The sequence below is a fragment of the Anopheles bellator genome, chromosome 2 (genome assembly GCF_943735745.2).
Source record: "Anopheles bellator chromosome 2, idAnoBellAS_SP24_06.2, whole genome shotgun sequence".
Lineage (NCBI taxonomy): Eukaryota > Metazoa > Arthropoda > Insecta > Diptera > Culicidae > Anopheles > Anopheles bellator.
The window spans coordinates 21,457,691-21,470,924 of record NC_071286.1 but is presented as its reverse complement, the minus strand read 5'-3'; the positions used below and the strand labels follow the sequence as shown (position 1 = coordinate 21,470,924).

The following is a 13,234-nucleotide window of genomic DNA, read 5'->3' as shown; positions in this document are numbered from 1 at the left end:
GGACCACTTTCACCCGGGGAAGTGGGGCCACGGTGTGGCAAGAGTTTATGAAGCTTGGTGGGCCACCCCATCCCCCTTCCCCCCCCAGGCCGTTTTAATGTATCTTCGCGCCAGGTGTGGCAGGTGTTACATGGCCGGCGCGGCCACCGAAAGGTGCCAATGGGTGAAGCATAATTTCCGGTTCCGGGTTTACGATGGGGACGTAAAATTTTACCAACATCCGTTCCGTCGTGTGAGTGAGTCTGATCGGATCCGGCTTACGGGTCGGGCTGATGGGCTGATGTTCTTTGTTCCTCGGCTCGGTTTATGATGAATGCAGTGGCCATGTTTTACTAGCCATCCTTCCGGGCACACCGAACTGACGCAGTGAAAATGAATTTAGCCGGGCACGCTTGCCTGCTAGAGCCCACATGCCGGAGACACACGCTCTCCGGGAGGTGTCACGTTCCGGACGACCATTTCGCCCGGTGCCGGGGGATGGTCATCTCATTCGGCGCCCTTCGCGCCTCAATCCTTCGATAGTCGGCGCGCACATACGCTGCGCTGTCCCTAATAACCGTAATCCCGTTTATGGGGTTCGCTCGCTTGCCACCTTCTCGCCGCGGAGAGTGTCGGGAACGTGCTCGCCGTCTCGGGAGCACACAATCATGCGGAATTAACGTCATAAACGTTTATTGACCAATACTGCTGCGGGATAGCCGAGACGGGGCCGTTAACACCACTTCAGGCCGGAGTTCCTTAGCCACCCCCCGGCCAGGTGATCGATAAGAAGGAAAGGTTAAGTGGCGGTGTAACGATCGTAAGTCAATGGCTTTCCTCCCGCGGGGGTCCGCGAGCCTGTTAATTAATATTGTTCACCGGGTGTCAGGCAGCTCGAAGCTACATGCACGAGTGTCACGGGGGCAACGATTTATGGGAGCTTCGATTTTTATTCCTATTCCACACGCGCGCCCGTTGCTCTCGAGAGCTGGGAACTGAAGTCAAAAGGAGACAGTTCCAACCGCGGTGCGAAGGCTCCGGCGCACGGTGCTGGTCTGGTCCTGGTCCAACACGAACCGAGCGAGTGGAGTTTTTAGTGTAAATTTATCACTTTTAATGTGACACCGGCACCCGACTTGGTGGTGATACTTTACCGAGCCGTTGGCACTTTAGCTCGGTCGCTGGGCCCGTGGGGTCCGTGCGAATGGGACGAAAGTGGGAAGATCCCTTTCCGAAGCCCGTTGCCGAGAGTCTCTCGTGCGAAGCGCATTGTCCTCCCGTTGCAACACCGAAACCGAACCGAGTGCCGAGAAGTTTTCCCCAATGTGTGGCCCCATCGCCCGCTGGCCTGGCCGCCGTGGTCCTTCGACGGTGGTCCGGACGGAAGCGCATAAAAATGTTGCTCCAAACGACGACGACATTCGTTGTGATAATTAAAATTAATTTTATGGAATGTCCTACATCCTTTCGCTGGTTCTTTCCTCCGCGTCCGTCCGCTCGCCTCCTTTCGGCCGGAGTGGCCGGACCGGGGTGCCTATCCTTCGCCGGTGCCGGTGTTCGAAACGGTGCTCGCACCTTCAATTCATTAGCTCTGCTGGTTGGCCCCGAACCGCCGGAAACCGCGCCAATTGACCGGAGCACCTTCCGCTCGGTCCGCGGTCTAAATGTGTCTGGCCGTTCCGTTGATGTGTTACTCCGCTGCTCCGATCGTGCACTATGATCGAGAATAATAGCAGCGATTGTCAGCGAATGTCTTTTCTTGGTTGCTTATGGTCCCTTGTTATTTCTGGTGCTTTGTAAAAAGTTTGTATTTATTGTGCTGTTCGATAGGCTGAAGTCAATATTAAAGAACGTTCGAGGTCAGTAGCTCCAGTGCCAGAAAGTGCATTACCGAACCGAGTCCAGAAGGGTGTAGTCTATTATGAGCAACTACGAGCTGATGTAATGTTTAATCCTGATTAAAATCGCTTAGGCACTTTTGTTTTTTTGTTTTTCATGTATTATAGAGATTTTTAGCTTAAGCCAATTCGTCTCTAGTGTAATATAGTTGGGTATTATAATATGATAGTAAGATATAGAGAATATGATAAGGTATGATATAGTAATACTTATAATAGTGTTGTATGACTAGGTTTTCCGTTCCAATCCAACGAAGTCGAAAATTCTTTTTTTCCAAATTGTACTCTTCGTTTTCCTTGCTCGGTCGTTCTCTGGTAAATTTCTGGGCATTTTTCCCAGGTCCCCTTGAAGATTATAACCGGCAAAGAAATCGAAATGTCCTATTACTATTTCGTAGTTTTGAAATGATACCCTATGATTGGATAAATTTTTAACATTTTTTGAGTTGGATTGAAGCCGAGGAAACTGAAATGTAGTTTATACTAATTAATTATAGTAAAATAAAATTCCGATATATGTCGATATAGTGTAATGTGTTGTAGTATAATGTAGTATGAGTAGATATGATAGTATGATGATACGATATAGAATATGGTATGATAGCGCTTAGGCACTGACGATGCTCGCTGCCAAGGCTTGTTCCGTCGGTTGTTTATTACGATACGGTGAAGAATGGTTCACAACACACTCACTTCCGTCACTCACCCCGGCGGCACAGGCAAATTAGTCCGACTTTGAAAGGTTCTACAATACTTCGATTGGTCAACTTTTGGGAACCGAATACGATTGGCGAAGTTCTATGCAGCCGCTTTTTTTTGGCCAGCCTCCAACCCTGCAGTGCGACCTGCAGAGCTGGACGGCCGGCCGGCCGAAATAGTGGCCGGAGGTGCACCGTCGACTTTGGTCCCTCCGAAACTTTGCCACGTAAGCCGACGGCTGGCGCTCTGATAGCGGCACACCGGCGCGTGGACTAACTTTGGCGGGGATATTGTAAAAGTTACAGCCATCGCCACGGTGACATCGCTGCGTGGGCCGCGTGGGCGGCTGCGATGAACTTGTCAGCCCGGAAGACCCAGCCAGTAATTTCTTGGCCCGCATGAATAAACACGTCCCGGAGCGCCATAATTGAAATCCAATCAATCCTGCAATTTTAATGGTTCCTTCTCTTTGAGGTCCTTCGATTGGCGGGTCCGGGAATCGGTTGGAGCACACACGACTTCTCGAGAGTCAAATGGACTGTATGCATTTCCTGCGTCATAAATATGGTAAAATCAGACCGGTGGTGGTGGGGATGGCTGTTATCTGTTCCGTAATGGTCATCGGCCCCGGCAGGGTGAAGTGCCCGGGGTTGTTGCTTTCATGTTGCTCACGTCCGCTCCGCTCAGTCCAGTGTCTCGCAGGACGTAGCGGGACGTAGCGGCAAAAGTTTTCTCCCAAACATCCGCCATCCGCTCGATGGCCGATGCGAAGCTATCGATCTGTATCCCCTTCCGGAACCACAAACCGACCGGCCGCCCGCCCGCCCGTTCCTGGGTTCCGGTTCGACCATAAGTATTTCCATTCATACAAATTTAATAAGAACCGGATCAAAGCTTCCCATATTTTGTGTTGAAACGGCGCACATACAAAGACATGGGGGAAAATTCGGGAATGGCCGGCGGACGAATTTTATGCATCGGTTCGGCACGTGAGGATGGAAATGCACAACCCCCCACCGCCGAACCCGCGACCTGCAAGATAGGACAACCGCAGAGAGCAGGACTCTGGCGTAGTCCGGAGATCGAGAGAGAGAGCCCGGCAAAAGTGTATCTAGAGTTTCCCACAACACAAACTACAAGCCCCGGAACTCCATCTGGCTGAGGTGAGCCAGTTGCTAACACCGTGCTCCCCGTCCGCGTGCCCTCCCGGTGCATCCGGCGAAGGAGGCTTTCCTGGCCGAGTACCACGTTTGCATAAATGCAGACGCCCGGACTCCTCGCCCGGACATTAAGCATAAGGGAGCTGGGCCAAGGTAGGACCAAACTCCTGACCTAACTTTATCTCCACTCCGGCTCCTTGGGTCAGGTGTTCGTCGGGTTCACCCCCCAAAAGGGTTCCATTCATTTATGCACATTCACATTTAGCCGTGGCGTGGTTCCGGGGTTCCTGAACAGAACCGCACCCCGTTTGGGGCCGGTTGACCACGGGGCTGGCGGCCCCCCCCCTCAAGGTGTCTTACGGTTGCGTCGATTATTTTGGCCACCGTGCTTCGCCTTCGAAGGTCTGCCCTGCTGCTGCTGCTGCTGCTGTTGTTGTGTCCAACATTATCAAATTCCATAAGACGATTAGAAAGTAGACCGATGGCCGGCCGGGCGGATGTTCCCGGTTTGCAGGAAGCACACTGCAGGCAAATTAGCCTCCGTCGTTCGGAATGGGCTGGGTAAGCTGAGTGATCACGGCCGGCCATAGAAGAGGGAGGCTTTCCCCCCTATTACAGAACTCATAAACATTGATTGAACATTGATGAACACAACAATTGATAAATTCAAAGACATCCTAACAGAGCTGCTCTTTCCGTAGCAAAATGTTGACGGAAATCCGTTTGTCAAATTTGAGTACGAGTACGAGTTTCATGATGCCAAAAATACTCGATAACCGAGAAATAGTTCATCCAGTGGAAAGCTCCCGCCACGGGAAGTTCATCCTTTCCGTACGGAAAGTTGATAGCAAAATGAACTCTCGATGAACTTTCGACTGAATTCCGTAAACGAGTTTGAGAATTGTAATTGGGCCCTTTGTCTACCGACAGGTACTACAGGACCTGGGAGTTCCTGGGAAACATCCTTCACCGCCCGTTGGGCAGTTTACTCAACCGCTTCGGTCTTCCTCTCGATGGTTTTAAATATTACGTATGTCCCGATGGACTCCAGCATCGGAATCCGCTTATCTGGTGGCCCGGCCGTCTCTCGTTGGGTGATAAAGCTCCCCACACTAACTTCGGGTTTTTTCTTCTTCCAGTTTGGGGCCAAGAAGAACCGCTAGCATCGCTAGCCGAGCGCAAACACGCCGGAATCGAGATAAGACTAATTAGGTGTTGCGCCAGCTGGGACCGAACCGGAACCTATAAATACCGGTCCGGTCCGGTCACTTACGGCGGGTGGTGCGAGTAGGATTATGTGCCGAGCGTGAGCGTGAGCGTGTTCCAGATCCACGGGCTGCCGTTTGAAGATCCGATCGACCGATCTGTCGCGGGCCACACTTCGATGCATGCTGCCCGGACGCCACCGAGAAGTAAGTGTCGGTGTTTGTGGGGCGACGGACGCGACAATGAAGCTGTCGCCTTCGGAATTAATCGTTCATAATTGATAACGTCTACAACGTGTGGCAGTTGACGCTTCAGTACGACCGATGTGCGGCCAGCGTGAGGCCGCACGTGTCCGCCGTGAGTTTTTGTTTGTGGAACGGCGGGTTGAAGAAAATGAAACGAAAATGTAAAGTTTGTAAACTCAGCTTCGATGTAAAAAAATGGTTGACTAAAGTGCCGAGTGCCTGCGTGTGAATCGCGCCAAACTCAAACTCCGAACTCCGTAATCTCGGTTCTCGCCTTTCTCGTTCTCGCCGCAGTTTACATAACATCCGTCGAGGAAGGTTCCGTAGACGGACCGTCGACCAACGACGGGCAGCCGTCGACTGAAATAGACGAACGCGACGGACGGTCGCGACCGATCCCGTCGATCGATTTGGCCATGGCGTTGGCCGGAAAGCATTCACAGTCCGCCCGGGACGGCGCCGGGACTATCCCGCTCACCGACGGCGTGCTCCGGACGACTAACCACGGTGGAATGGCGGTCACTCCGTCAACGACACCCAGCAAGTATATCTGGTGGGGCTATGGGCCCGGTTTGCTTACTTCTAGCCGGTGGGCAGCAGATAACGATCATGTGTTTGCGGTATTTTTAGAATGTTTTCACTTCAGTCAGAAAGTCCCAGACGATGAGAAGATCATCTTACATTGGCTATAGATTCTGATACAGATAGACCGGGAATTACTTACCAAGTAAAGGGAATAGCAAATTGTTACAAAGAACCAGTTGCTTGCTTCAGTCGCACTCAGCAATTTGCAGCTTTCCAGTGCAGATCATGAAAACCATTTTTGCTGTAGCCGCAGGGCTTATTGACCGACGTACCGTATTTTTCCGTGTATAACGCGCACCCATATTTTAGGAGAAAAAAAAATGGATAAAAGTTTTTTAATATACATTTTTCAGATATGTGATATCCAACAAATACCCAATGATAATGATGTACGAGGGACGTTCAAAAAGTTCTGACAATTTTGTATTTACGCGGGCTACGTATATCCGATTTCCGGTGATAAGTTCGGCCATTCTGAGTAATCGGTCAATTTTTGACAACCGTTTTGCTTGGACAAGATTTTTCTCATCGGTGATGTCGTCTTTATCACCCAAAACGTATCGTAGCGTCGTATCGTAAATACAAAATTGTCAGAACTTTTTGAACGCACCTCGTATTATTCTAAATATTCTAAAGTAGACTAAAGATAAAATGCTTATTAATTGCAAAAGACATACTAGTATTTTATATTTCGTAATAATCTTCAAACTCAGATTCACTGCTGTCTGGTAAATTGATGTTCTCTAATTGCTGTTCAATGTACTCCTCATTGTCACTCTCTGAAAAGTCCTCAAAAATGGCTACATCTTCAGATCCATCCATAGCGTTGCTGATGCCACATTTTTTGAATGATTTCACAACATCTGTTTTAACTCCCTGCCATGACTTAATGATGATATTGTATGGATAATTATATTCCTAACAAATAAGTGCATTTCATAATTTATTCAATGATACCATAAAATATGTACCTAAAAGGGCATATTTGTAAGTTTATAGGAGACAACATTTTTACTCCCCTTGTATAACGCGCACCCAGATTTTAGAGCTCAAAAAATTGGGGAAAAGGTGCGCGTTATACACGGAAAAATACGGTAATTCACAGATGGACCAATTGCGGAAAGGTTGTTGTTAAGGAAAACAAAAAAAGAGAAGATTTCTCCCTTCCCATACCGGGAATCGAACCCGGGCCTTCCGGGTGAGAGCCGGATATCCTAACCACTAGACAATATGGGACCGCCAAGGTAACGTCGATCGGCAACGAACACAACATGCTCTCGATCAGCAGCTGCGTAACCAAGAAACCTTGTTTTCCGTTCGGCGCCGTCGCCTTTCCCGGCTGCCGTCGGTTGCTATGATAATAGACCAATTGTTTGTGGTGTTCTTCATGCTACTCGATATGCCCCGCTCCGGAGTGTTCGAACGGGGCGGAAGGATTTTGTTTTCGGTTCCGGTGGGATGCTTCGAATATTCAATAATTTACCATTTCCACACTCACGCCACACTTTTAGGTGGGAGTTAGCTTTGCGAAATGCCACCGCTCACCGTTCCCGGTAGTTGCTCCATTAACACGCCGGGAGCAAAATATCGAATGAGCATTTTCGGGGGAATAATTGGAATTTTTCGTTGCAGCGCCGTGAAAGTATAAAATTATATTATTTCGCTAAAATGTACCCTGCGAAATTGTTGGCCATTTCGGCAGAACTGTAACCGGGTTTTTCGGTGGTTGTGGCTCCGATTTCTCCGAACGTACTTTGAGTTGAAATATGGTTTTCCGGTAGCCAGGCCAACATGTTCCGTATACACTCGGTTCCTGTTCGATTCGGCATTCGGCTCCGATTCGTGGGAATTAGATTTAGCATTTCAGGAACGGTGTCAGTGCCACGCAACTCTACAAATCTCGGTGCCGCTTCTCCATCGCAGATGCCCCACGGTTCAGCGAAGCTGGCCGGTCACCTCGCAGCCAGTGGCCCTGTTGGTCGTTTTCGGATTCCTGTGGGCCATCGCATGGTCCATCCTGCCGGCTGGCCTCTCCGATCCCACCGGTGGCCTCATGCGGCTCGCCTTCCTGTTCGTGGGCGCCCAAACGTGCGGTGAGCTCGTCGCGATGGCCGGACTCCCGGACATGCTCGGCATGCTGGGCTGGGGCGTCCTGTACGCCAACGTGGGCTGGGCGGACTTCCGTGGCTACGAGCGGCTCGAGGTGTTCCTGCGCGAGATGGCGCTCGTCAACATTATGCTGCTGGCCGGTCTCGGCCTCGACTACGCCGCCCTGCGGTCCCTCTTCCGCTTCATCCTGCTGCTAACGGTGGTACCGAGCGGGGCCGAGGTTGCCGCCACGGCCGTACTCTCACACTACCTCCTCGAGCTACCCTGGCTCTGGGGCATCCTTCTGGGGTGAGTAGAGACCCGGACCGACCCGGCGATAATGCTATAATTTGGTTGTAAACGCGCTCTACGAAGGATTCCGGGAGGTGGAAGACAAAAAAAAAAAATTAAACAACGGGCGAATTGAAAGAATCGCAACCGGCCCCGCTAATGGATGCTGCTGAGAGTGTACCGAAAGCCACATAAAAGCGTCGCTCGCAATGGTCGCACATTTTTCCACCTTCATCCGGTGGCCGCCGTAAGGATGCCGTTTTTTGCTTTGTGCGCCAAGCTCCAATCCCGACCGGAAGCGCTCGGCATCAGCAAAAGAAACTACGGCGAGTAGGATCCGCGCGGGTGAATTTCAGGAGGGCCCGCTAAAGAGTTTTTAACTCCCGCGCGGAAGGATGCCTCACCGTGCCTCCCCCCGTGGCCACCGGAAGAGGCGAACGGAACGGGGTTCCGGATCATTATTGTACCGACCGCCGACTCGCGGCCCCTAAATGGATTGCTGCCCGATGGAGGCACGTGTCCTGTAGGAGCCTCCGGAATCTGTGGCGTGGCGGAATCAATTTCCCTCCACTCGATGGAAAGCGTCAGATGCAGCGGGCTCAACCGTTTCGGCTCTCTCCCGCTCGCCCGCGGTTTTATGATAATCTTCCTGGATCCTGTGGGGGGGGTGGGAGTGGGTTGTACCACACCAACACCTCACCTTTTCGGGGGGCGCAATGTGTCGATGCCCGACCGGGCCCGAATCGGAAGGGAAGCTGCTCTGCTCCGCTCCGCTTCCCGTCCTGTTCGACCTCCTAAGGGCCCGTCGTCCTTGTTCATATCCCCGCAGGCTGGTGGTGACGGCCATCTCGCCGAACGTCGTCGTGACGGTGCTGCTGCGGCTGAGGGAGGAGCGGCTCGGTCTGGGCAAAGGCATCCACACATTAATCATCGCCGTGACAAGCTGTAATGATGTGCTGGCAATTTTCCTGTTCGGTGTCATCCTGGGCCTGATCTTCGTCCCCGGTAAGTGGGTCGGTCGGCGACGGTGCCGGTGGCGTGCCGTTCGTTCCGCTTCGGCTAACGCTTCTCCCGCGCTCGCTTCTTCCTCCGCAGGCAACCTCACCGGGCAGATCGCGCAGGGTCCGATCGGTATCGTGATTGGGCTCGGTTATGGGTCCGCGTGCGGTCTCGTCCTTCCGCACCTGCCATCGTACCACGCGGTATGCCATCCCGTTCGGAGCGGACTTTTGGGTGAAATTTTAATTACGTTCGCTTCCGCAGAGGTACAGCGCCGGGCTGCGGTTCACGATGACGGTCCTGGCCGGCACGCTGTCCGTCGTTGGCAGCAAGGCGATCGGCTACCCGACGGCCGGAGCCCTCGGGTGCATCGTGACTGCGTTCGTGGCCGGCACCGGCTGGCGCAAGCGGCCCGGGGCCGGTGCTGAAGCGGTGAGCGTGTACCTCGATCTCCTGTGGAAGTTTCTGAAGCCCGTGTCCTTCTCGCTGATCGGCAAGGAAGTCAACTTCTCCGCCTTGGCCGGCGAAACGGTCCTGTACGGGATGGTAACGCTCGTCGTCGCCGTGCTGGTAAGCGTCCGCAGGTCCCGCTCCAAGGACCGCGACAATTAATTAGCTCCGATTTTGGCGGTGGCTTCCCTTTTCTCAGGCTCGACTGGCGTTCTCGTACTGCTCCACGCTCGGGAGTGAGCTGAACGGGAAGGAACGGGCGTACGTTACGCTGTCCGGCTTCCCGAAGGCCACCGTCCAGGCGGCCCTCGGTCCGGCGGCACTCGATCTTGCCCGGGCACTCGACGCACCGGCGGAGGAGTACGCAGACAGGGCGCAGACCGTGCTGATTGTGACGGTTTTGGCCATCATCTTCACGGCCCCGCTCGGTGCGCTGCTGATGGTGAAGCTGGCACCCCGGTGGCTGAAACGATCGGCGGACGACGATCGGTACCAGTGACGGGCGGAAGCGCAGGATCTCGCGAGACGCACCATGTACTTACTTAATCCCCGGACATGGGGGTTCATCGCAGCAATGGGTTCAAACGGCAGCGTATCCTCGTTAGACTTACACCGAGATACTTATACTAACGTTTTGAAATGGACAATAGTTGCGTAACAGACCAGATTTGTGGTCTACTTCTTAATAGAACTTGTCGGACCGTTTCGATAATTGCAACCAATGTAGATGTATTGCGTAGAGCACGGATTATTGTTGAGATAAATGAGATAAATTAATAAATTAAGAAGAATAACAAATATGCGTGTTTAGACCGAGCATTTTAAGGCGATTGAAAAACATTTTTGTAAAAACTAAGTGCTAAAGACCAATGGGAATGGGATCCTCCCGTTGCACCTTACGGGGGTTGTAAATTTGAATGCGATTTTTGTGCAATTCGCAATAACCGAAATACTTTTCTGCGGAACTTACCACAAAAGAACCACGCGTCACTTTGCGTAACGTCTTGGGACGGACTCGGTTGAGTGAAGGTCGGTGGCGGGCAAAATCTTCGAAAACTATGCCACACAGTTCGGGTTCGACCACCGACCGGCTTCTCCCCGGCTTCTCCAGGCCCCCCCCCCCCCCCCGGGAGCTTCCTTTTCATCGTTAAAACTTTGCGCCCAAAATGACGTTTCAAAGTGGGCACGGGCCCCCGACCGAAAAGACTGGCCACGGTGGACCTGCCGCAGAGGAAATGATTTGAAATTTTTGGTGCAACTATAAAACTATAAATCAGACAAAAATTTCCCAATGACCTGGGCAAGTTTTGGTCGGAACGCGGCCGGCCTTTGGAGCGGTAAGTTTCGTGTCGTCGAACGTCGGTTGCGTTTATGCGGTTGGCCAGAGCCGGTGGCCAGTTTGCGCCATCACCGCCGCCGGCAAGGCAAATGAGCACGGGTTACGCGATCCTCCCGCGGACCGGCGTGGTGCGGAGTTTCTTGCAGTTTTCGAGCGAAACTTTTGCATCAAATTTTTATACACCCTTTTTTCCGGTGCTGCGCCGTTCACGTCGGTGACGGAACTTCCAGCACCGGAAGCGGAACGCATTTCTTCGAATGCACAGTCCTTGCTGCCATTCCTCTGCGCCGCAGCATCAACCATCCGCATCCAGACACGTCCGGCCAGCCGGTCGGCTGAGATCCATCGGGTTTTTTTTGTTGGTCAGCATCCCCTCAGACGGTCACCAAATTGAGTTGAGTTTTGCAATCCCCGATCTTGTGTTCGATGTTCAGGGGCCCGAATGAAAATAGTACGTTTCGGGGGTCGAAATGAAAAATAGGATAATGGGAAGGAAGTGTTCACGGAATGAACGGAAACTTTTCGAAACACGGCCAATCGTTAAATGCACTGGCGGAACTTCTCACCTCGTGGCACTTGAATGGTTAGAGGCTCTGCGCGAGTTTGGTTGTTTGGTTGATGGAAAAGAACCCCCAAATGGTCGATCCTTACAAGGTTCTTATTGTATGCCAATTCGTGAACGTCGGCGGGAATCGTTAGATAATTGTGTTTGAAATAAAAATACCGAGGCAATTCAAGAACTTTCTTTCATTCGGCGTTGCAAATATGGCTAGTAATTTTAGAGTATGCAATACTTTTCATCTGATTCGTCATTCACCGCGGCCGTCTTCAGACGCACTGGAAATGTCCACAAACGTTAGTATTCAGCGATGGTCGAGGTCCTGGAGATCATTTTTCACCACGGCGTGGTGTAATGTAATTTAATGTACTTAATGTAGCCTATTTGTGGAAAGGCATTGGCGAGATCGTAGCTAAGCTCCTAAAAGATTGTATTAGAGAACAAGCTACATCAAATCATAGCTGGGGTATGTGAGAGCAAATCGATACCTGTTGAATGGCCTTTCGGCCTCATCTATACAAAAAAAGGAAGACAGGCATCCAATGGAACAACGACTAACTAGGTATTTATTGATATTTCTGCGGCGGCTGCGGTGGACTTGTACCAGCGGTGGATTCGAGCGGCTACACCGGCACCGTGCGGGGTGGATCGCTGACGCTGAGCCTTCCGTCGATGGAACGATCCTGATGCGCCGCTAGTTCAGCTTCCCCGCCAACCTGCACTCCACTTCACTGGTTTCCCGGAGATCGGTGGCGCTGGCTGCTTAGCGTACGTAGCAGCACCTTGTTCCTGTCATCCAATGGGTGTGTCATTTACCGTCCTTTCGCTTTTTATTCCAACCAGGTGGCGCAGAAGGAGATCACCTTCACGGGGGCCGCTGCTTGGTAAAGGCCAGCTGTGTGATGTGTGGTTGTTCTTTGTAATGCTCTTCCGTAAGACACTTGGCCTGTAATAAATTCCAAACATTTTCTCTTAAAACCGCTAAAGATGTCTTTAGAATTTGCTTCATTTCCAAATCGAAAGAAATGGGGAAGGAAAGTAAGGTAAGACTCGCAACAATGCACAAAAGAAAATCAGGTTCCGTCGGAAGGTTCAGGGAAAACATTTGAGAAAACACCACTCGCGCTTTTCCCCTCGGCCTGGTGCAGAGGTTTTCGCATGTTGCGCCACTTCTTGGCCATTCCAGTGTTTTGGGCGTTTTCCTCAACACCATTTGGCCATTTTTTAAAATAGGAAATATCGGCCCCAAAAATTTCTGGTTTGGTCTGGAAATGTTTTTCGGCCAGACGACCCGAAAACCCATTTCTCCTTCCCAAAAACTTCCAACTGCAGAATTTGGATCGAAAACAACCCGAATTGTGAAGGATTTTTTTTTACGTTTGTATAGGAGCCCTCCTCCCCGGAGGTGTGCGGGGGTCGAATTGTCCTTCACTCACTGTCCGGTGTCACAAAACTGGCCAGTGCAAAATTTCACGCGGATTGGTTCAGTAGTTCTGGAGAAAAATCGATATCGAAAAAAAAAGTTCCATGCAATATTGTATGCAATGTTGCATACAAGTTTTGGAAAGCAAATGTTGCCCAGACGATTGAGAGTGGTTCTAGTGGCATGGATCAGTTAAAGGGTGGCTTTAAGCTACTTGGTTTAAAATTGGTTGCAATTTTTACATGGGTGCTATGCGGACCATTTATACATCCTATTTCAACGCGTCTCAACGGGTAAAGTGGCTTTCGGATAG

The 13,234-nt window shown here is 51.3% G+C and overlaps 1 protein-coding gene and 1 non-coding gene across 2 annotated transcripts; one reads left to right on the top strand and one right to left on the bottom strand.

The window, feature by feature from the left end:
• The first annotated feature begins 5,120 nt into the window (after window positions 1–5,120).
• Window positions 5,121–10,099, top strand: LOC131207173 (sodium/hydrogen exchanger 9B2). The gene is made up of 7 exons (XM_058199784.1): window positions 5,121–5,148; window positions 5,482–5,757; window positions 7,626–8,169; window positions 8,981–9,156; window positions 9,247–9,353; window positions 9,415–9,720; window positions 9,800–10,099. Exons 1-7 carry the CDS (start codon window positions 5,121–5,123, stop codon window positions 10,097–10,099), a joined length of 1,737 nt encoding a protein of 578 aa, XP_058055767.1.
• On the bottom strand, window positions 6,937–7,008 carry Trnae-cuc (transfer RNA glutamic acid (anticodon CUC)). Its single transcript has one exon. It is a non-coding gene; the product is annotated as a tRNA-Glu (tRNA).
• Window positions 10,100–13,234: the final 3,135 nt, after the last annotated feature.